This window comes from Lissotriton vulgaris, chromosome 8 (genome assembly GCF_964263255.1).
Source record: "Lissotriton vulgaris chromosome 8, aLisVul1.2, whole genome shotgun sequence".
In the NCBI taxonomy this organism is placed as follows: Eukaryota; Metazoa; Chordata; class Amphibia; order Caudata; family Salamandridae; genus Lissotriton; species Lissotriton vulgaris.
The window spans coordinates 551,638,507-551,663,293 of NC_141696.1; the positions used below are offsets into that span (position 1 = coordinate 551,638,507).

The 24,787-nt window shown below is 45.8% G+C and overlaps 1 protein-coding gene across 1 annotated transcript in view; it reads right to left on the bottom strand.

Moving 5' to 3' along the window:
• The window catches only part of ITGBL1 (integrin subunit beta like 1), a 1,224,736-nt gene extending 1,200,665 nt beyond the window's left edge, over window positions 1–24,071 (bottom strand). The window contains exon 1 of the mRNA XM_086934369.1: window positions 23,708–24,071. Within this exon, the coding sequence (XP_086790495.1) occupies window positions 23,708–23,790 (83 nt within the window). The 5' untranslated portion in view covers window positions 23,791–24,071. The remainder of the gene's footprint in view (window positions 1–23,707) is intronic.
• Between the last annotated feature and the right edge of the window lie 716 nt (window positions 24,072–24,787).

A 24,787-nucleotide genomic window follows, 5' to 3' on the forward strand; every position in this document is an offset into this window, starting at 1 on the left:
AAAAGAGGTATTCTCATCTAACTGCAATTCCAGATTAAAATGGCATAAGGTTGCATGTCAGGAGGACATACTAGCTAGTATTAGTGAGCTAGTAGAACTAAAGAGTATAGAACTCTCTGCGCTCAATACTCCCCAGGGTAACAAGCAGGGTTTCCAATTGAGCGAATTCTACAGGAGCATAATAGCGAAGTTGGGTTCTTTTTTTATTGCTAGGGAGTCCAGAGGGCACAAAAGAATAGTCGTTAAATGTGGTAATCTATGGTACACGGCCTTGTGTAGAAAAAAAGAGTAAGGCCATAACCATAGCCCTCCGTAACAAAAATTCTGCAGCTGTAAGGGTGGCTAGAAAGAAGTATAATAACACCCTAGAACTAGCAAAGCGGGACTGGGAGGAACAACATTGGCAGGAGCTCAAAATTGCGGCCCATTCAAAGGATTCAACCTTATTTTGGGAATTGATAAATAAACTTAACAGTAGGGGAGCAGAGCCCACCCCAAATCACATTACTGAGCAGCAATGGTATTCCCATTTTTTTAAAATGTACTGCGGCGAGGTAGAATCTGAGAAAACACAAGGTGCCCAAATAGAACCATTCTTAGAGAATTCTGCACCAGCAGATCCCTTCACAATCCAAGAGGTACAACTGGCTATTAAGAACATAGCCCCGGGCAAGGCTGCAGGTCCGGATGGCTTGCCGGGCGATTTACTCCTACACGACCCTATGCTGTGGGCCAACTTCATTGCCCTTCTAATGAATCTGATTGCACAGGGTCAATCTGTCCCTGAGTCTTGGAAGGGAGCTGAAGTTGTAACTATATACAAGAAAGGCGCCAGAGAGGACCCTGCCAACTACAGGCCGATTAATTTAATCGATGTGGTCCAGAAGGTAGCGGGCAGGGTCATTGTCTCTAGAATAGGGTCCTGGTTGGACGACGCATTTTCAGGCGGGATTCAGGCAGAAGGTGGGCACGATGGACCAGGTCTTCAGATTCTTTGCGGTATACTGGAAATCTGTGGCCATCATGAAAGGCAGCTTATATCTTGCCTTTATAGATTTGAAAACTGCCTTCGACCTGGTGCCCCGCGTCACGCTTTGGCAGGTGCTACAGGATATGGGCTTTCCACGATATCTCCTTGTGTTTATTAAGAGACTTCATGAGGGTAATTACGCTAAAATCAGATGGGGGTCAGGGACAGCTGACAGGGAGGGTACCTGTGAATAGGGGGGTCCGCCAGGGCTGTGTGATGGCCCCGACTTTGTTCTCTCTCTTTGTCAATGGGATGGTAGACCATTTGAGAGAGGACCCAGCCAACGCCCCAGCCCTGGCGGGGGAGAAAACACCTACCCTGCTCTTCACAGATGATACCCTCCTGATGTCCAAAACCCCCTCGGGTCTCCAGAGACTGCTGGACAGGTTTAGTTTGTTCTGTGAAGAACGAGGTTTAACCATCAATACCTCCAAAACAAAATTAATGGTACTGTCACGGTCAAAAAAATCAAGGAGGATTAATATTACCCTTAATGGGTCTCTGTTAGAGGTGGTGGAGGCATTCAACTACTTGGGAGTCAGGGTCAACAACAGAATGAAATGGGACTCCCATGTGGCCAAAATGCTTCTTAACCACAAAAGAGTGTCGGGAGCAATTTTATGAGACCAGCGGGCCTCTATTAGTAGACCAATAGCCCCCGCTCTTGCGGTATATGAAGGGAAGGCACTGGCCTCTGCAGTTTATGGTTCAGAATTGTGGGGTTCGAGAATACCACAGACTTGGTCAGAGCCGAGAACAAGTTCTTGAGAGAACTAGTTTCCCTCCCACCTTCAACCCCCTTAAAGCCCCTTTTCCACGACATGGGCAAACGTTCAATTAAAGACATAGTTCACCTTCGCCCATTATTGATTAGGGTGCGCCTGAGAAGGACACCCGAATTGGCAAACTATGCAGCAGTGCTTGATGAACTTATCAATTTGAACAGCTCAAAGAAGATCGTGTGGATGAGCAAATTGAGACAGTTGGTCATAAACCTGGGGATGGACGAATGTGGGATGTCCCAATCCCCCCACCCAAACAAATTGTTAAGAAAATTTACTGGGAGTGTGTGCAGGCAGAGGATTTACACGGCTCTAAGTGGGGGACTCTAACTGATCAATTTCTCGAGCATAAACCTGTTAGGAAGCGTGAACCTTTTTTAGATTTTATTCAAATCCCAAGAGATAGATTGCTCTTTTTAAAGTTGAGGTACGGGACACTCCCACTAAATGAAATTACTGAGAGTTGGAAAAAGTCCCGGTCCCTTCAAGCTACCTGTCCAGGTTGTTCATGCCCTAGCGAGTCTGTACCGCACTTTTTGTTTGCCTGTAAAGCTTATAGGGGGGCCAGAAGAAGATGGCTGAAACCAGTATGCAAAGAGTTGGGCGTCAGACAGCATAGGATGGCCCTACACATCCTCACAACAGATACAACATCTCTGACTATAGTATGTGGGGTTGCAAAGTATCTGGGAAAGGCCTGGCAGATACGTACAAAGCTGTTAAAGAATAAAATGAGCTAGACAACTGTAGTCCAATCAGATTAGTTGTACATGATTACATTGCTGCAGCACTTTAGGCCCTTTGGGTTTTCCTTTTTATTGTACATAAGCTCTATTATCTTATTTATGGCTGTAATGTGGATATATGAATTTTATGATAAAAATGTTATCGAATAAAGTACTACAACAACAAATTGACAAGTGTTCTTTAAAGTTCATAATAATGCTTAATTGTTAGAGTTTGTCACTTAAAATACTGTCCCCCCACCACCTAACGCAGATTCTGGTCTCTTGTTATAGTTCCAGGAAGGTTGGGCACCCATAGCGCTCTGGCGCACTATGGGCGCGTCGAACGGGGAGGCCCTTCCAACTTGCACGCGGTATGCGGTGTATGTCGTGGTTGATACTACTGGGGGGTGCGAGCCGTACCACTCCTGTGCGACCCGTACTCTAGAACGAACAGAGGGATTCTCTCCAGGTACGCGCCTCGCATCAAAGGCGTACAGCACTGGGGAGGCAGACACGTACCTGGCGAGACAGATGCAAGCGTACAGTGCTCCCGGGGAAAACAGAACGTTGCAGACCCCGAGTCCGTGACGAGCACTGCGCTTGAAGGTGGGTGAGGTTTCTAGTGCGCTCCGGTCCACACGGCGACGTCAGGGGGACGAGTCGTACTCGCTGAGTACGCACAGGTGGGGGGGAGCGTACCTTGGGATCCTATTGTAGCGGGCAGCTTCCAAAGGGCAGGCGCGGCACTGGGGCCTCCAGTACGGTCAGTACTGGGGGGGTCCTTCGAGGTGCAGCGCGGCCCCTTTCAGAGGTCAAAGCGGGGCGGCCGGGTACGATGCCACGTACGGGCGGCCGTCCGAGGCATAGGGATGCGCTCTGAGGGGCAAGAGGGGCGAGAGAGCACTCTGCACGCTCTAATAGCGGGCGGGGTGGCAGAGGAGCAGGCGGCCTGACCCGACGGGCAGAGAGTCTGGATCTAGTTTCTCGGAAGCAGGGCTCCTACTTTTATACAGCATTTCTTTTGTCTTGGCAGACCAGGGGGGCCTCTGCATAGTTCCTTTCAGTCTCTGAGCACTTTGTTTGGCAGACTCTGGTCTCTACTTAAAGTGAGCAGGGCAGGCACACCAGATGCTCCGCAGGAGGTGGAGCCAGCATTGTGGGGACAAGTACAGTCAGGAGCACTCTGTTGACAGTCTTTCCTCTTCCTGGACCAGGTGCAGGGCAGAGTCATCAGTCGCTCCCCAGGGGGCGGAGCCAGCATTGTGGTGGCAGAGCACAGCCCTATTCAGAGTCAAGGGGCACTCCCACCACCCATCCTGGTGTAATCCCTCTATTCACTACCTGTCACCCCCAGCCCTGTCACTCACAGAAACCAGACAGCCGATACACATAAGAGCAGAGGCAGGCTGAAATGGCTATGCAAGCAAATACTAACTTTCTAAAAGTAGTATTTGCAAACACAGGATATTAAAATAAACTTTACTAAAAGAAGTATTTTATTATTCTGAGTTCAGGCATACTAAACTTAACTTTCTACCATGTTCCCTGAGCCTGCTGGGATAATAGAGTGTAATAATTCCAGCAGCCCATTCCGGCCTATGAGAACAGGTAGCCTTACAATAGTGAAAAACTAAAATGGCTGTAATTCATTATTAGGACATGCCACCCACATCAGGGCTTGTCCTACCTTATGCTTACAAGGCACCCTGTCCTAGGGCCTACCATAGGGGTGACTCACATGAAGTAAAGGGAAGGTTTAGAGGCTGGCAAGTGTGTGCACTTGCCCAGCCAGCATGACAGTACCATACTGCACGCAGATTCTGCAATGGCAGACCTTAGACACATTTTAAAGGGCTGCTTCTGTGGGTGGCGCAACCAGCGCTGCAGGCCCACTAGCAGTATTTGTATTTACAAGCCCTGGCACTCCTAGTGCACTTTACTGGGGACTGATAGTAAACCAAATAAGCCAATCATTGAAATCAATTAATGTATACACTTTACAGTAGGGAGAGCATATGCACTTTAGCACTGGTCAGCAGTGGTAAAGTGCCCAGAGTCATTATACCAACAAAAACAGGTCAGAGAGAATATTGGAGGAAGGCAAAAAGTTCAGGGATGACCCTGCCTAGAGGGCCAAGTCCAACAGGCTCCAATTTTAAACTGCGTCATTATTGGTGTCATTATATGCGGGGAACATCCTTTACAACGCAACTTTTACCACGCAGTGCCTTTACGACGCAATTTATACAACGCAAACCATTACAACGCATTGCGCTGGGGGGCGCTCTAGGATAAGGAATAGGTTTAATTTACTATCCAACACCTTCCCTACTATCCACTGGGACTGGAGTTGGAATAGTAAATTAAACTATTCACTATCCAGCGCCCCAAAGCACTATGCGTTGTAAAGGCATGCGTTGTAAAAACCGCGTTGTAAAGGCATGCATGGTAAAAGCATGCGTTGTAACGTCATACATCCCATACATGCAGACTACGTTACACTGTATGTTAGAAACCCTCAAAACAACCTGGCCCCCCTGATAAGGGAGATTATACGGTTTGGCATCTTCTCTGGCCTAGGTATAAATAGGTATAAATCAGTGATATTCGTTCCCTCTTACCACGAGCACAGTCAGATGGGAATGTGAATATCCTCTTGTTTGATGCTCTGACTCCGTCAAATACCTGGGGATAAACATACACTTAAACACCAACAAACTTTTATTATTAAACTATGGCACAGCTGTGCACACTTTGGAGCAACAGGTGGAGAGGTGGCTTAGGCTTCCACTCTCGATTGCAGGATGAGTGCCACTGATTAAGATGATAGTCCTTCCCGAATGTATTTATTTATTTAATAATATACCTATCCCGCTTACGAACCGCTTCTTCAAATCCATTCACACCCACCTTATTCGGCTGACTTGGGCGGGCAAGCGTCCCAGGGTCCGCTGAGAGGTCATGACCCTCCCCTACCACAGGGGAGGCTTGGGAGTCCCTAACTTTCAGTTATATTATTTAATCGCACAGTCCAGTTACGCTCAGTCCTGGTTCCATCCAGATGCCAGACTCCCCTATTTAAGACCTGAAGCAGATCTTGTCCTACCGGACAAGTTGAGCATGGTTCTGCCGCAGGGCTATCCACACGATCCACTAGACATCCAGACGGTTTCCACCACCTGTTGGGCTTGGCAAAAATTGATCAGGATACTGGGATCTCCGAGTATGTATTCCCCGAGCTTACAGCTTCCAAATCCACGCTAGATACCAACAACTGGGGAAATAATAGTGCAGAGTACACTTACTAGATTCGACGTGACCATGATAGGGGACCTTTACGTCGAGGGCCAAGCCTTCTCAGTCTCTGACGGGGACAAATTTCAAGAGGCGTCCTTCATGGACAAATGTGTGCTTACCCGACTGCGAGCAGCCTCAAAAGCTACGGTTCCTGTCTTTCCAGTCTAACCAAACTCACTCACCCCTCTGTCCATTGTAATAGATAGCAGCACGGGGGACCATTTGGTTTCTAAACTGTACAGGGCCTGTGTAGAATTAATCCCAGTCTATGATGCCATGATACGGGCCGCCTGGGAGGCTGATCTGGGTTACCCTATAACTGATGACCAGTGGGCTGCGTGCTGGTAACAAACTAAGGAGATGTCATTGAACAGCCGGCACAAGCTTAACCACTTCAAATTCTTACGTCGAAATTACATTACACCTGAGATGTCACACAAAACAGACCCCGACAGGCCCCAGTGTTGCCCCAAATGCAAGGCCCGACATGCAGACTTTGTGCACTTGGCTTGGACCTGTTCCAATATCGGCAGATTTTGGACCGCCATATTTCACACACTAGGGGACATGATTGGCTTTGACATAGACCCTACACCGGCCATAGCCTTATTGGGATACATAAGTAACATTACCAAATCGGTCCGAAAATGTACGGCCTTGGGGTTGCTGCTGGCAAAAAGGGAGATTGCACTCAAATGGAGGCGGAAAGCAGCACCAAAGTGTAAGGACTGGCTATATAGTCTAACATATTGCAACCTCAACTACAATTTATATGCCACCACGTTTCCCAGTAAATCTTGCCAACAGAATATTTGGGGCCCTTTTAAACAGTACACATCCACAACACAATTACAACCTAACACAAGGCCAAATAGCGGGCTAATGCCTGCGGGTATTGGCTGACTTCTGGGACACTGAGCTAACAACTTAAATACATCAATTTAGCCTGTGCATGTTTCCCACACTGTGATTTGACTGTGGTACAGAAATATGCTGTTTGAAACAAAATTTGTCGGGTAAACGCATTATATGTGTGAAACACTGATTGTCAAAACTGCACGAAGTCACGTGGAGCCACAAATTGTCACGATCAGCCAGATTGACTAACCTGGATATCCGGTACAGCAGGAGCGAGGTCGAAGCAAACTTCCTTCCTCCCTGGATACGGTACTACAGTCGAATGCAAATGTGCACTCGCATATAGGACCCCACCCCGGGAAGGGGAAAAATGGATAAATAAAATATAAAGTTGTGGCAGCCAGAAACCATCTACCGGACTTGACAGCAGAAGAAACGCCAAACGTAGAGGTTGTAAATAAGGACCTGCAGAGGAATACAAGAGCAAGACAGTTACCTTTGGCCCTCCCACTCCCTGTCTTATTGTGTATGTGATAGTAGGAAGGGGCACTTACTCGATGAGGCTTCCACTCCACCCAACAGAAAAGAAGGCAAAATGGTAAAAATAAAGAAAAGAAAAGAAAAAAAAAAAAAGATTTGCCCAGAATCCTTATATCAGGTAAGAAGTACACGACTTCTACAGTTCACTTCAGTAAAGTCACCAGCCGGTGAATAACACCAATCAGATCACATGGATCCAAAGCAGTTTCAAAAAAGAAAGTTCAAGTAAACACAAGGTTACAGAATCCGGAATCCGAGCCACTCAACAGCTCACTGTGAATCCACAAAATGTTCAGCAAGGTACCTTTGCCACAAAAAGAACGTCCAAAAAGGTTTTGCGCAAAAAATAAGAGGAAGAGATTCAATAACACTCTTCTAACTAGCAACTGCTAGTACCTGTTCAATTGTCAAACTGCTGAGGCAACTAATGACTAATCAAGGCTCCACTGGAACCTCAGCTCACCCCACGGCTCAGCAGCTGATGTCCGTGTACCGCGTTCCTTACTTTCAGCGCGGTTCCTGACAGCACAGCTCCTGTCTCTCTCCAGCTCTCAGCGCGGCTCCCCGACGCTGCTCTCTCCAGCTCTCAGCGCGGCTCCTGTCTCTCTCCAGCTCTCAGCGCGGCTCCCCGACGCTGCTCTCCACTGATCCCAGTGTGCTCCAAAACAAACTGTAACACGAGCGCGGAACAAGGTTTCCGCATCAGAAAAACACACTCCACGGTAAACACAGATCCAAGGCTCAATCCACGATGCGAGGAAACTCAGGTGACAAGCACCATTGCGAGCGCGGAAAGAAAGTATATAGAAAACGGACTTCAGCAGGCAAGGACAGAGACAAGGGACTACATCAGGCATTCTGGGAGTTGTAGTGCTCTATGTGGCTACAGTCGTGACAGAACCCCCTCTCAATGACCGACGGCTCGGCGGTCCACCAGGCTTCGATGGGAACGTAGTGTGAAACCGCCGTAACAAACCAGGACAGTGTAAGTTACCGAGAGGTTCCCAAGAACGCTCCTCAGGACCATACCCCTTCCAATCAATCAGATACTGCAAGGCCCCCCTCACCCTTCTAGAATCCAGCACAGCCTTAACTTCATATTCCACATCCCCTTCCAACCTAACTGGCTGGGGTTTCGCTACAGCTCTTGTCCCTTGGATATAGGGTTTCAGCAAGGACACATGGAATACGGAATGTATGTGCCAGGAAGAAGGAAGCTTTAATTTCATGGCTACTGGATTAATCACAGCCACAATAGGATAGGGACCCACAAACTTAGGTTGTAAACGTGTGTTGCCTTTCACTCTCAAGTGTTTCGTACTTAACCATACCTTGTCTCCCACTACATAACAAGGTTCTGGGGTTCTCTTTCTGTCTGTCTGCAGTTTGTCACGGTTTCTGGCTGCCTCCAATTGTTCTTTGGCTGACTTCAAAACAGATTGAAGATGGGCATGATGTTGTTGTATGGAAGGATGAGAAGAAGGGCATAACTGGTCAAACGGCAAGGAATTGGGGTGATATCCAGTGAGACAAAAGAAAGGAGAACACCCTAATGATGAGTGAGTGGTGTTATTATAGGCGAACTCAGCCATCCACAACAACGTCCTCCACTCTTCCTCCTGTTGTAATGTAAAGCACCTCAAATACTGCTCTAATGTTTGATTCAGTCTTTCTGTTTTACCATCTGTCTGTGGATGGTAACTTGTGGATAGTCTGGCATCTATTTTCATCACTTCACATAGCGCTTTCCAAAACTTTGAAGTGAACTGAGTGCCTCTATCCGTTATTAGAACAGAAGGAAGCCCATGCAACCGCACAACATTCTGCAGAAAAACTATAGCTAATTCACCAGAGGTGGGCAATTTGGGCAAAGCAATAAAATGACCCATTTTGGTGAGGTGGTCAACCACTACTAGAATGGTGTTGTTGCCGAAACTGATAGGCATCTCCACTATAAAGTCCATAGAAACTGTATGCCATGGATAGGGAGGAACAGGGATAGGACGCAACAATCCAGTACTTCTTTGATGTTGAGCTTTAGCCTGGATACATATGGGACACTTAGTAACATATTCATCAATGTCTTTTCTCATGGTTTCCCACCAAAAATACCGGGAGGTGGACTGGAAAGTCTTGAGGATACCTGGATGCCCACTCAAAGATGAGTCATGGGTCCATTGAAGGACTAACTCCTGTACTTCATGGTCCGGTAGGAACAACTGATTGTTTCTAAAGAGAAGTCCATCTTTCGTCTGCCGTTGCAGAGGCTCCTTGGTTACCCAGGCTTGTGAATCTACAAGGCTGCTTTTGTCTTTTACTAGTTTCAAGAAGTCTGCAGGACCAACTACTGCCGCTACTGTTTGATGGAAAGATGCTCTGTGAAGAAGGAAGGGGGGATCTTCCATCGCAGTAGACTGATTCTTGAGTACTGATTCCGGTCTGGATAAGGCATCTGCTTTGCCATTTTGTGTGCCCGGACGATACTTGATTACGAAATCATAATCGGAGAAAAATAACGACCACCGCAATTGACGAGGTGTTAAAGCCTTTGCACTCTTCAGGAAAAGAAGGTTTCTATGGTCTGTAAAGATCTCCACGGTATATCTTGCCCCCAACAAATGATGTCTCCATTCTTCGCACGCTCGCTTGATAGCCAATAACTCCTTATCAGTTATGCTATAATTCACCTCGCTAGCAGACAATTTTCTGGAGAAATAGGCCACTGGGTGCAGCTGGCCGGTATCTGGATTCCGCTGGGATAACACACCTCCGATAGCAAAATGCGATGCATCAGTTTCTAACACGAAAGGCTGACTGGCATCTGGATGGCGTAAGATGGGTGCCGTAATGAAACACTTCTTCAGGGTTTGGAAAGCCTGCTCAGCAGCCTCCGTCCACTTGAACATAGCTCCTTTCTTCAAAAGGTGAGTTAACGGCTGGATAATCATGGAGAATCCTTGTATAAAACGCCGATAAAAGTTGGCAAAACCGATGAAGCTCTGCAAAGCTTTTACACTCCCTGGTGACTCCCATTGGGTGATGGCTTGAATCTTTTTATGATCCATTTGTAATCCCTTAGGGCCGATGATGTACCCGAGGAATTCTACTTCAGTGGCATGGAACAAGCATTTCTCTAGTTTGGCGTATAGTTCATGCCTTTGGAGCCTTTCCAGTACTTCCATTACATGCTTAACGTGTTCCTCCTGTGTGGCGGAGTAGATAAGGATGTCGTCAATGTAAACTATGCAGGATACATCCAATAATCCCCTCAGCACCTCATCCATGAAGTATTGAAAAGCCGCTGGGGCATTGCACAGGCCAAAGGGCATCACTTGATATTCGTAGAGCCCGTATTTAGTGCGGAAAGCAGTCTTCCATTCGTCTCCGCGACGAACCCGCACTAAATGGTATGCCCCCCGCAAATCGAGTTTAGTGAATATCGTCGCATCCTTCAGCTGATCCAATAGCACAGGTATTAAAGGAAGAGGATATCTGTTCTTCCTGGTTACTTTATTGATGGCTCTGTAGTCGATACAGGTTCGCAAACCCCCTTCCTTTTTAGGGATAAAAAACAGAGGAGATGATGCTGGAGAAGTGGAGGGTCGTATGAAACCTGAGGCTAAGAGTTTCTTCAGGTACTCTTGAAGGTAAACATTTTCTGATTCTGTGAGAGCATATATTCTGCTACATGGAATGTTGGCCCCAGGCTCTAGCTCGATCACACAATCATAATCCCGATGAGGGGGTAGTTTGCTGGCTTCTTTTTCATCGAAGACGTCACGGTATTGGCTATACACCTCAGGAAGATACGAGATGGCATTCACCTCAAGAGGTATTGCTACTCCTGCCAGAGTGCTTGCTGGAGATTCTACGTGGATGATCTCATGAATACAAGGGAGGGAACAATGATCCTTGCAGTACGCAGAACTCAAGGTGATAGTTCGATCAGCCCACTTAACAACAGGATCATGCAAAGTCAACCAGGGCATTCCCAAAATAAGTTTGAACTGCGGGGCATCAATTAAATCAAATGATATATATTCATGATGGTTTTGTCCCACTTGCATCACCAACTGACGTGTATGATAACACACTGGCCCGGAAGTTAAGTCAGACCCATCCACAGCCTTCACAGCTTCAGGGGTCTCTTTTTGGATACAAGGAATTCCAAGTCTTTTGGCGTATTGCAGATCGATGAAGTTTCCTGTTGCTCCACTGTCCAACATGGCATGTACCATCACAGGTTGACCCCCTGGCCATTGGATTGTAACACAGACATTCATGTGGGGTACGGCTGGTTGCATCGTATTGGCGATGGCATGGTAGACCTCTGATTCGGTGTCTAAGCTCAAGCAAGGGGTCTGTGACTCGCTTGAGCATTCTCGTTTCCCGCCACATTGAGGGGATGTTCCACCACGGAAAGAGAACGGACACTTTTAGTCTTTGCTCTGCATTCTCTAATGAAGTGTCCAGATTTCCCACAGTACATGCAGAGTTTGAGATTGCGTCTTCGATTACGTTCATCTGGAGATAATGGTCCTCTTACACCTCCGATTTGCATGGGTTCAGAGGTATCGGAGGTTGTAGCGCTTTCTGCAACGGCCTTTGGTTTTACAATGGGGAACCGGAAATCATACCGATGTTTGTCGCCTCTGCGTTCTTGTAATCGATGGTCAAGCTGCACTGTGAGGTCAATTAATTCTTCGCAGGTGGGAGGCAATGTGACTACCTGCGCCAACACATCCTTTAATTCACCTCGCAACCCTTGATAGAACAAGGAGATTCTCTTTGAGGTTGGCCAATCAGTTTCAACAACAAGACGGTTAAAAGTGGTAATATAGGACAGCAAGTCTTGCGATCCTTGTTTTAGGGTAATCAGTTCCCTATCTAAGGTCAGCATATGTGCCTTACGATCAAACAGTTTACGCATCTCGTCACAAAACCCCTCAAAGTCGTCTAATACGGGATCCTTCTTTTCAATGAGCGGGAACGACCAACTAGCTGCGTTACCCCCCAAATAGGACAACATAAAGGCTGTTTTTGAGTGGTCATCAGGGAATACCGTTGGCTTACATAAAAAATGTAACCTACACTGACCCAGGAAGGTACTGAATTTCTTAGGGTCCCCCATAAACCTTTCTGGAGGCGCAAGAGGCAGCTGAATCGGTTGCACTACTTGAATAGTGGGAGACCCTTGCCCTGCTCCCTGGATAGTGGGGTTTTGAGTGTGTGTCGGAGGTTGGAAAGTAGCTTCTTTAATGTAATGGGCTCCTCTTAAACCTGTAGGACTGGTACGTGCCATTCCTGCTACCTCCTGACGTAGGGTACCCATCTCCTTTCTAAGGTCCTGGTTTTCTCCTCTAACGGCATTTACTTCCACCCGTAGAGCGTTAAGGGTCTCTAACATAGAAGCTAGAATATTCTCAGTCTCCATCGCTCAGGCTGTAATCCAACGTGGGCTTGTCACTCTGTCACGATAAGCCAGATTGACTAACCTGGATATCCGGTACAGCAGGAGCGAGGTCGAAGCAAACTTCCTTCCTCCCTGGATACGGTACTACAGTCGAATGCAAATGTGCACTCGCATATAGGACCCCACCCCGGGAAGGGGAAAAATGGATAAATAAAATATAAAGTTGTGGCAGCCAGAAACCATCTACCGGACTTGACAGCAGAAGAAACGCCAAACGTAGAGGTTGTAAATAAGGACCTGCAGAGGAATACAAGAGCAAGACAGTTACCTTTGGCCCTCCCACTCCCTGTCTTATTGTGTATGTGATAGTAGGAAGGGGCACTTACTCGATGAGGCTTCCACTCCACCCAACAGAAAAGAAGGCAAAATGGTAAAAATAAAGAAAAGAAAAGAAAAAAAAAAAAAGATTTGCCCAGAATCCTTATATCAGGTAAGAAGTACACGACTTCTACAGTTCACTTCAGTAAAGTCACCAGCCGGTGAATAACACCAATCAGATCACATGGATCCAAAGCAGTTTCAAAAAAGAAAGTTCAAGTAAACACAAGGTTACAGAATCCGGAATCCGAGCCACTCAACAGCTCACTGTGAATCCACAAAATGTTCAGCAAGGTACCTTTGCCACAAAAAGAACGTCCAAAAAGGTTTTGCGCAAAAAATAAGAGGAAGAGATTCAATAACACTCTTCTAACTAGCAACTGCTAGTACCTGTTCAATTGTCAAACTGCTGAGGCAACTAATGACTAATCAAGGCTCCACTGGAACCTCAGCTCACCCCACGGCTCAGCAGCTGATGTCCGTGTACCGCGTTCCTTACTTTCAGCGCGGTTCCTGACAGCACAGCTCCTGTCTCTCTCCAGCTCTCAGCGCGGCTCCCCGACGCTGCTCTCTCCAGCTCTCAGCGCGGCTCCTGTCTCTCTCCAGCTCTCAGCGCGGCTCCCCGACGCTGCTCTCCACTGATCCCAGTGTGCTCCAAAACAAACTGTAACACGAGCGCGGAACAAGGTTTCCGCATCAGAAAAACACACTCCACGGTAAACACAGATCCAAGGCTCAATCCACGATGCGAGGAAACTCAGGTGACAAGCACCATTGCGAGCGCGGAAAGAAAGTATATAGAAAACGGACTTCAGCAGGCAAGGACAGAGACAAGGGACTACATCAGGCATTCTGGGAGTTGTAGTGCTCTATGTGGCTACAGTCGTGACACAAATCATGTACTACAGGTGAATATGTCATATACTGTGTAGGGTCACGACTATCATTGAATTAGAGCTGGAAATTACTTTGTGTTAAATCTGAAACTGGTCAATAAAGTTTAAAAAAAAATTCTATAACTATCCAGTGGTGATTGCCACTGGGTACAGGGTTTGTTTAACCGCCATCCGACGTCACAGTGGGCATGTGCGGAGGACAGCCAGGGGCCGTCCGATCTGCGCACACGTCAGACTCGACCGCACCCCGACGGAATGTCCGCCGCGGGAAAGCTGCTAACCCTACAAAAACAAATTTTCAAAAAACTAAATGCATTTGTGTTTGTTTTTTCAAATATACATATATATATATATACTTGTATATATATTTATAAAATATATATAAAGTAAGATGTGCGTAAGTAGATATACATACATATATAAATGTGAGTGTGTGTAGAGAAACTGATTTTTAAATAAACATATACAACAACAAAAACAAGAACAAATTAAAAGGTGTTATGGGAAAGGTAGAATTTTGTTATCCTAAAGAACACCCAATCCACACACATTAACCAGGTATGGTCGTGACTAAGATAAATGTGAAGAAGTACATCATGTGACGGAAAAAACCCAGACGTTTTGTGTCTTTTCTAACTTTGCTCACAAATACCCTTTTTCCTTTAAACGACTCTCTCTCATAGGTTTTCTATTATAGTAAAAACTTTTGGGAAGCCTGTTCATGGAGATTGTAGGATTCACTTTTGAATTCATTCCATCTTGCTCCCACACAGGATTTGAAAATTTCGAACAGTAAATATGTAAATAAATGGTAAGTCAACTCTGTGACACTTCTTCATAACCAAAACGTAGTGGAATGAAGGTGACATTTTGATAATATATGCCTTATCTCAAATATCTTCTACAGCAGCTCACACTGTACAATATAGGCATATCTAATTTTTTTATTATCTTCTGTTCTCTGGATTCTATTGAGCTTGAAACTCTGGATGTGATTTATCAATGTACACTCCTGGTGCACTTAAACTTGATTTTCCACCTACCACTATATAATCATTGGATTTTATAGCAGGCATTCAAGAGTATGATATATACACTGCTCCATAATCCTCAGATGCATAGAAAAAATACAAGACATATAACTATTCTAAACAACCTCAGACTGTTAAAGATAAAAAAAGGTAGTCTCAGAAGAAGGGCCATCACTAATATTAGACTGTAATAATGTATCTATCTATCGTTAAAATCATGTATTTTCCTTAATGCCAGAAGACAGTATAATGACATTGAAGTGCGTGCCAGAGTATGGACTAGCTCCTTTTACTTTTAGTTGTGAGTGGTTCATTTATGCTACAAGAGTAAATTGAAGAAAACACCAAATGGAATTGAATGGATAATAACTCCCCATAATCTGTCTTCTTTTTAATTCTGTGAAAAACAATTGTTGGCGTAGTTAGGAAAAGTTGCATTTTATCTCAAGACTGAAGGTTACAAGTTACAGAGTTCTTCATAGCATATCACTCACAGGTTATGTAACTTGGATAACATAATTTGGGTGCACGCCTAAGAAGCTAAAACAATTGCCTGCGGAGTATGGAATGCCTGGATGACTTCCAATCCTATTAAATAGCACCATCAGACTTAAGTGACCCATAAAACTATTGCCTTGTAATAAATTGTCCTTGTTGCCAAAGGTTCAAGACAAATCAGCTTCAATAAACGTTGAAGCATGTCTTCAAGATTAAAAATCTTAAGGTGAGCCACAATCAGATCCATGGCTTTCAATGTCACAGACTTGTTATTATGACAAAAACAATTTGGATTTTCAAGTGTATATTAGGAACTCAAAATTGTCTCTCCTCATTTTGTGAGTGATAGAATGGCAACAGTCAGAACTGGTAGAAAGATGCCGATAGGACGTTAAGTGTTGAGTCTTAGCCGAAAGTGGAGCCACCTCAACATCTTCAAGGCAAAGTAGTAGGCTAATGAAAATTCACAAAGAAAAACCTGAGCACATAAAACTTTACATTCACAATGTTTCTAACTTGCTAAATGAATGGAGAGTCTATATTGGTGAGCCAGTAGGGCAATGTCAGGTTAGAAAGGTCTTGTTTGGGCCCAACCTACTCAGAGTTAGTTTCAAACACCACATCAATCCTACTCTCTGAAGTACAACAAACGTAGGTAGAGCTATCACCTCTACACATTTAGACCAGAGCCCCCTTTGAACTTCATCTGTGACATCCAACCCTTCCCACAGAGCTCAGACTACAAAGTAATTGTACCAACCTTTCACAAGCATAAGTATAAATTCTTACCAAATAGCCCAAGGATTGTTTAAGCGTATAGAAACATATCTCTATCTCTCTTACAGCTCGCTTCTTCACTCCGAGTTTAAGCACGGTCACATGTTCACCAATGCACAGCTGAAACACCACTCTAAACCGCACACAATACTCATCTGCACCTCTCAAAACCCAACATATAAATCCACAATCTACCAACCACACTTAAAATTGGAGTAGTCTATTTCTCAGCCACTCTGGGGGCTCACCAGTGCTTGAAATTGAAATACTTAAGGGTAGGTACTCACTGCCTCAGAGTAGCTGCTTGCTACTGAGAAGTGCTGGCACTCTTCAATCAAAAGTATGGACCCCCTGCTGAGGCGTGCAGTTACTCTCCCTTTCAAATGAAAGAAGTGCAGGTACTCCGTTTCTAACAGTACCGGCCTAGTTGAAGAATTTGCTACAATACATTACATTACTTTGGCGGAATGCTACCACTCTATTGTAAAAATGGGCAATGAAAGTGGGACCCCTGCTGACATAAAGTTCCCACCTCTGGGACCCTTTACATGTCAGTGTCAACAGAAGGATGAGATACGCTGTGCATGCTTGCACACCGAGTCAATAAGACCCTATGACCACACAACAGTCCCCCACTCTGCTTGAAATTGGTATGACGCAGTGGTAGAAGTGGGTGAGATCGGAAGGGCATGGCGTGCCCCTACTTAAAAAAAATTATTTCAGACCGTTCCCCTACTTCATTCTTTCAAAAAAACATCCTGGGACGGCAAGAGTAGTACTACTTAAAAACAATAACGTTTTCATTCAGCTTGTGTGGTTGAGGGGCGGCTCGCACTTCTCTGTTGAACTCCAGAGGCTGCAGCAGCCCCTCCCTGACCTCGCACTGACTGCGGGCAGGCCCATTGTCATTCCGATTAAGGCCGATTATCCCCTTTCGAATGACAATGCGCCCCCACCATCTGCCTTTAGCATACCATGTGCCAGTGAGATCAGAGTTAGTAAATACAGAGGAGGTTTCCCCAAACAGAGTACTGTAGGGAACTTACCCCCTTGTATAATTTGTCAATGTTGTACACAGAGTGAACTGGGCAGGAGCAGTGACGGGAAAGAAGAGGCGACAGGAAAGGAGAGGTGATGGGGCAGGAGTGTGACCGGGCAGGAGAAGTGATGGGACGGAAGAGGCGGCAGGAAAGGAGAGGTGATGGGGCAGGAGTGGTGACCGGGCAGGAGAAGTAATGGGCAGGAGAAGTGACAGGGCAGGAGTAGTGACTGGGTAGGAGAAGTGATGGGGCAGGAGAAGTGACGGGGGAGGAGAGGTGATGGGGCTGGAGAAGTGACGGGACAGGAGAGGCGACGGGTCAGGAGAGGTGACGGGTCAGGAGCAGTGACGGGACAGAAGAGGTGACAGGAAAGGAGAGGTAATGGGGCAGGAGAGGTGACCGGGCAGGAGAAGTAATGTGCAGGAGAAGTGACGGGGCAGGAGAAGTGATGGGGCAGGGGAAGTGACAGGGCAGGAGAGGTGACAGGTCAGGAGCAGTGACGGGACCGGTGAGGTGACGGGTCAGGAGAGGTGACGGGACAGAGGAGGCGACAGGAAAGGAGTGGTAATGGGGAAGGAGAGGGGACCGGGCAAGAGAAGTAATGTGCAGAAGAAGTGACAGGGCAGGAGAAGTGACGGGGCAGAAGATGTGACGGGGCAGGAGAAGTGACAGGGGAAAAGAGGGGTCAGGAGAGGTAACGGGTCAGGAGAGATGACGGGTCAGGAGAGGTGACTGGACAGGAGAGGCGACGGGTCAGGAGAGGTGATGGATCAGGAGCAGTGACGGGACAGGAGAGGCAACAGGAAAGGTGAGGTGATGGGTAGGAGAAGTGACGTGTCAGGAGAGGCGACAGGTCAGGAGCAGTGACAAGGCAGGAGAAGTGCCGGGGCAGGAGAAGTGACGGGGCAGGAGAAGTGACGGGGCAGGAGAAGTGACGGGTCAGGATAGGTGACAGGTCAGGAGCAGTGACAAGGCAGGAGAAGTGCTGGGGCAGGAGAAGTGGCGGGGCAGGAGAAGTGACGGGTCAGGATAAGTGATGGGGCAGGAGCGGTGATTAGGAGCGGGCAGGAGCAGTGAACGGGGCAGAAGCAGTGCACAGGGCAGGAGTAGTGAACGGGGCAGAAGCAGTGAACGGGGCAGAAATGATGGGGCAGGAGCAGTGAATGGAGCATACCGTGCTCTCAATGCCACTGGAATCAAGCTATCCTGGTTGATGAGGGCTGAAAGCCCAAAACCGGTCCTAGGAAGCTTGTTTCCAGTCCAGGTAGGACCTGGCCTGATAGTTTGGGCTGGACTGTTCCCATTGGGTGCAGGATCAAGACTGATTTGCATATGGCTGGGTTCAAACTGGAATGACATGGTGAGAAAAAAAACTATAGATTTAGGCCCAGATCTCTGTACTGAAGTGAATGTATGACATTGTTCTGCATTCTATCCACCAGTTGGTATTTTTGCTATATTATGATTGAGCAGCTAGCTGGGTGACATGAATATGAAGGAGCCTTTGTGGGTTTCTGTTAGTCTAGATTCTCTCTTCTGAGCCCTGCTTAACACATTTGTACAGGAGGAGCCCTATATTCATGTCCTCAATGTTTGAGACAAAAACTATTCATGGATTTCTGAACTGTGAGAGTGAAACAATTAAGGTAACATGTTGTTCCTGCTTATATTTCGCACGCTTTACATAAACCTGTATTCCCTATGAGTGTTTGCTTTTTCCTGAATAAAACCTCAAATAAACATGTTTATCCATTGTTTGAATTAAATAACGTTATAAGCTGTAACTGGTCAGTGAAATGCTAAATGTACTAAAAATTGGTATGTTTTGCTATTTCTAGCTGCAACCCCTGACTCCACCCACTGATCCAATCTTCGGTTATTCCCGCCCCCCGATTCTCCACCCACAGTCCCCCTACTTTTGTTTCCCCACTTCGACCACTGGTATGACGGGGTCGCGTACATGTGTGTGGCGTATCGGAAAAAAGGGGAAAAGAGGAGCACTCAAATCTTAAATGTAATCTAAATTTATCAGTTATTTAAAGGGTGCTACACTACAGAGATGTGTTGGCTAGCACAAAAGTGATAAAGGATTGACTAACCATCACAGGTCCCTCGACTTCTTTTTTATCACAGGCTCTGACGGGAGGGCAACCTCCACCAACGACTGTAGCAGCGACACAAGTATCTACAAGCGCCCCACAAGGAGAGGGAGAGGGAAAACTACTGCGCAGTGGGAAAAATCTACCCTCATCATTAATATATCATCTTTTGATTTATCCAAAAAGCAAATCATGACTTTGAATAAAGGTATGTCTTTTGTACCTACGAACGACACCACATCACTTGAAACAAACATAGCATTCTTCAAATTTATGCGTAAACTCAGACTATGCCATTATTTTAAGAATGTCATGGGATGTCTGAACAATCAACAGAAGAAGCAAAGTTCAAACCAAAAAGTAAATATATGGCTCCAACATCTCACAAGATTATTGATTACTTTGAGGACACGGTTAAAAGAGACTTATCTAAAATCAGGTATAAGTCAATGAAGCTAAAAAACTTCACGGTACATGACTACCACACAGTACAATCCATAACCCAGAATGCTCGTATCACTCTCAAACCAGCAGACAAGGGAGGGGCTCTAGTTATCATGGACACCGAACACTACAACAAAAAAGTTAATGAACACATTGAAGATCAACACACTTACCAACTCCTTGACAGTGATCCCACCACCTTTCTACAAACAGCTTTAACTAAATAATTACAAGAAGCTTGTCCATCGCAGGAGATTTGAAGAGCGCGGTTACCCTCCTGAAGTTTTGAATCAATGCATCGACAGACTTGCTATAGTAGAACGTCAGACACTGTTGACTCCAGTGAGTAAAGCATCTAAAAGCGCATTCACATTCGTCTCCAAATTTTCGACTGCTGCTAGTCATATTAAACGTAGTATACTGAAAAGATGGGAAATACTACAAAGCGAGTCTGATTTCAATGGCATTTTTCAAGAAAGACCTATATTTGCCTACACGAGAGGCCAAAATTTGATGGATATCGTTCGGTCACCCAAGAATATTCAAAATGATCAGGAATTCAAAGGAACCATGAAATGCCTAAATTGCGTGCATTGCAACAACATAATCACTGGTGAAACCTTAACTCACCCGATGACAGGCAGAACCATCAAGCTCAAACACACATCAGATTGCAATAGCATCAATTTAGTTTACTGTCTCAAATGCCCGTGTGGCAAACTGTATGTGGGCAAGACCGAACGTAAACTTAACACCATCGCTGCTAATGATATTTTCCTCCTGTGCTGGAATTTTCAAAAGTCCATTGATCATGACGAGCTGGGCTCGTCATCAGCCTGGTAGGAGGCTACTTCATGACGAGCCCAGCTCGTCATGAGCCTGGAAGGGGTTAAGATTAGGCTTACAGAGCACAAAAGTAACATCAGGGCTAATAAGAAAAGCACACCAATAGCCATTCATTGGGAAGAGAATCACCATACCATTGCGCAATTACGAGCACAAATTATTGAAATTGTACCCAAAAAGGAAGGTCAGGATATTTTATCACAGCATTTCATGAGGATGATGTCATTATGATATGTTTTTCTTTTCCCCCCAGTGTCACAAATACCACTTCGCTAGTTTATAACTTGATATATATGTATATAGTGTACCATTATTCTATGTATTGATAAGTTGTTTGTATATTTTCTAGGATTCCTCCCCTGACGAAGGGTACCGACAGGTCCCGAAATGCATTGGGCACCATGTTCTCAAAGAATTCATCAGTTTGATTATTGAGCAATTATCAACTATGGTTTTCCATTTATTAAGAAATGTGCAAATAGCATAAGAGTGTCTCAAACAATTACAGTTTGAAAACACAATGATTTATGACTACTAAGTTAAATATTTGTTATAGACTCAAAACAATGTTGCTTGTGTCTCTATGAAATGTCAGAATACAATTCTTCAAGTAAGAATTAAACAACACAACGTGAAATCTCACATTGTCTAGTGTTTTGAACTATTCGTTTAGCAATCAATATCATTTTGGAAAAGGGATTCTTTTCCTATAGGAACAGTGCACACTACAAGAAGGTTGTTCCTTTCTTAGTCAATCCTGGCGTATCGGAAGGACATGCCAGGTCTCCAGAGGAGTCCCCCCTAAGCATGTTGGAGGTTTCTAGGTCACCGTATGCATCCTCAGAGGGAAGGACAGACAGCATAGACCCATAAGTGGGGGGCTCCATACATCATTATCTGCATAGAGAGTGCTCTGAAGGGGTCACTAGTGACGTCAGGGGCTTACATGTTGCTAGCGAACATCTGTAAGCGCAGAAGTAGGGGATTTGGTAAAGGAACGGGCCAGAGAACAGGCAGAGGCAAAGTGCACGCTCCGCTCGGTAGTTTGCTGCAGTCACCAAGGTCAGAGAGACAGGAAATATATATTTATATAAAATATAAATGAAGAAGTTGCTTTGCTGGCTCCGCTTTCAGACTTAAGTGAAAAGTGGGCAAAGGATGGTGCCCCGTTTTGATGATATTCACACGAGAGTCGTTTACTTGCAAGTAATCCAAATGAGAACCATGACATAGTGGTTTTCCCGAAAATGTGGCATGGTTTTGGGCCCCAAGTGCCACTGCTAGAAGGCCCTGCAAGTTTAAAACTAAAGAGAGATTTGCCCCCTAGCCTTTAAAATGTCAAAGAATTTGCGTTTGATTGCATAGTTTCTAGGCTTGTATACCACATTGAGCTCTGCAATCCCCCATCTCCTGGCATCTTTCTTCACGCTACGCACCACAAATCTTTCCGAAAAGGACACAGCCGTCACGCCGCGCCTGAATGCATACGCATGTGCATGACGAAAGCACGTTTCTCTTAGACATGCCACCTGCAGAAATGCATTCATAAATTAATACATTTCGGGGTCATGGAAACGAGTGTCTAAATGTTGGGCAGATGCAACACTGAAGTCAGGCATTTAGGTATGTGACTAAATATTTTCATTAAATATTAATACAAAAGAGGAACCTATTCAGTTTGTTTTAGGGCATGGTTGTGGGGGTGAAAATGGCACTTTATCTAGGCAGAGTGCACCCAGATAATTGTACCTCGTGTTGAGTGTTTCTTTTAAGACTGTTCGTCACTGTGTATTATCATTGTTTTAATTTTTGTTGTTTTAAGTTTTTAATGCTATGCTCCACTTGTAAATGCCCTCATCGGTTTGCAAAGCACTGTAGCTGCATTCCCTGCCTCAGGGGCGGCTCTAGGCTCAGGCTGGGCAGGGAGCGTAGGTAGGGGGCCCCGGAAGGGGGGGTCCGGGGGAGCACGGAGGCCAGTGAAGAGGGGGGGTGAGGGTGTTTGGAAGTGGAACAGAGCTAGAGGCCGCCACATCCCTGCCAGGGGCCACGCAAATATGTATCCATCCAAAAGGATTATTATATTAAGGATATATATTGGCGTGGTGGCCCCAGGGGTTTGGTGGCCCTGTGATGGTGCACAGCTTGCACATGCCTAAGGCCGCCCCTGCCTGCCTTCAGATAACTGTAAGTTAATTTGATATAGCGGTTGTCAACTGTGGCTGCTGTAAACATAAAGGCAGGTTGTTTCCCAAAAGTAGCCAGAATCTGAGAGCTCAGTGGACTAATGCATTGCCTGAGCAGACGTGGGCTTAAACCCCCATGCATGCACACATAGGTGAATCCAGGCTTTTAATTGGTATGAAAATACTGGAGGGTCTCTCAAAGGGGCGTGGCCGATGTAATTAAGGGCATGGCTTAAAAACACCTAAACTAAAGGTCTAGGTTTAGCATAGTGTGCCGCCCCACTGATATTTTGCTGTTTCTATCATTGCATCCTGATGTACATAACATTACACATACAACAAGCCAGGGTTATTGTCTTTACCAGTGGTTGTTAGTTGCATAAGATAAATTGCAACAACGATGGCTTCCTTGTATATAATATTGAAAATGCTTCTATTCTGAAACGATGAGACTGTGAAAGCACTCTAATGAGTCTCTTTGAAGTTACAACACAGGCAGTGAAGGGTGGTACTGCTGCAGAGTTCAAATTATTTTTTTCATCCTGAGTGAGGGCAAAAATGGACCGCCCAATAGGGAGCCGTACCAGCACCTGCTTTTTTATTCGAACTGCCGGTGCTGAGGATCGGCCCACTTAAAGCCCTGGGTGAACCCCTCTATGTCAACTTTCATCCTCCCGGGTCGATAAATGAAAAGTACTGAGTTAGGTTACAGTAAATATCTGGAGTCAATAGCGCCGAGTGGCCCTCGGGTAAAAGAGCACTTTACAAATGCGCGTTGTATTATATGCCTCCCATACAACGAACGAACTCGAGAAGTGAAGAGACACCATAGTAAAAAAAAACCTCACCGCTCCACAAAGGACCTACCTCGGCGGCTGGGACACACTTAGCGGGAGGCGGACGAGGAGCAGGAAGACTAGCGGCAGCGCCAGCGACGTCACAGCCTTCATCCTCGCGGCCTAAAGAGATAGATCCCTGGAACACACGACGCGAAGGCTGCCAGCAAGCCACAAGTGCAACCAACTAACAAAGGGTCCCAGAAACGAAGCCTCAAACTCCTTCAAACAGCCTGACGCGGCAGCGGCTCCGCGACCCGTCACGCACAGCTGGCCCAAACCGGCTTTGGCGCTCCCTCGCGCCCCTTTTGGAGTTCCCACTGCTGCGTGTAATGAGAGTGCCAGCAGGAGCGGGGCAGCCGCCGAGCGCAGCCAAAGCCCAAGTTTCACAGCCCACTTTCAGCAAAAATAATTAGAAACAGTTGCACGCCCTGGCGGTTTATTTTGACATGGAAAGCGCCCAGTTCATAGCCTCCTTTCGGAAACTGTCTCATTCCTGACGTGCCAGAACTGCGTGTATTTATTTTTTGTCAGAAGCAGGGAACTGGTGTGAGTTAGCTATATGGGTTGTGTGTTAACGAAATAACGCGGTTCAAGTCCTCAAACGTCGGTTGGCAAGAAGAGGCTTTCGAAGCAAATGCCAGGTCGGCAGTTTCACTTTAGGTGCATGGAATGTCATGTTTTGTAGCACTAAGGGTTTAGGGAATGGAATGGAAACGCATTTATAAAGCGCACCGTTCAACCGAAAGGGCACTTTGGCGCTAGAAACGAGACTGACAAAAGCAGCAATAGCTAACAATAATAACAGAGTGGGGAGCTTAACAGAAAATAAAAGTTTTCAGCACCTTCCTGTAGGGTAAATGACAGCAGATGGTTTTAATTTCTAAAGTACCCACCATTGGGGCCCGAAAACGGAGAGAGAACGCCCCTAGATACGAATCTCTTGTGAAGGCTGGGTCTGGGACAGAAAACAGACTAGGGTACCGAAATAAAAGTGCTAACCATTATCAAATGCATAGGCCATAGGAATGAACAGGGGTTGTTGTTAGAAAGACCGCAGCATTTTTGATACCTGCATTTATTTTTTTAATCTTAGAAGCATAGTAGGTTG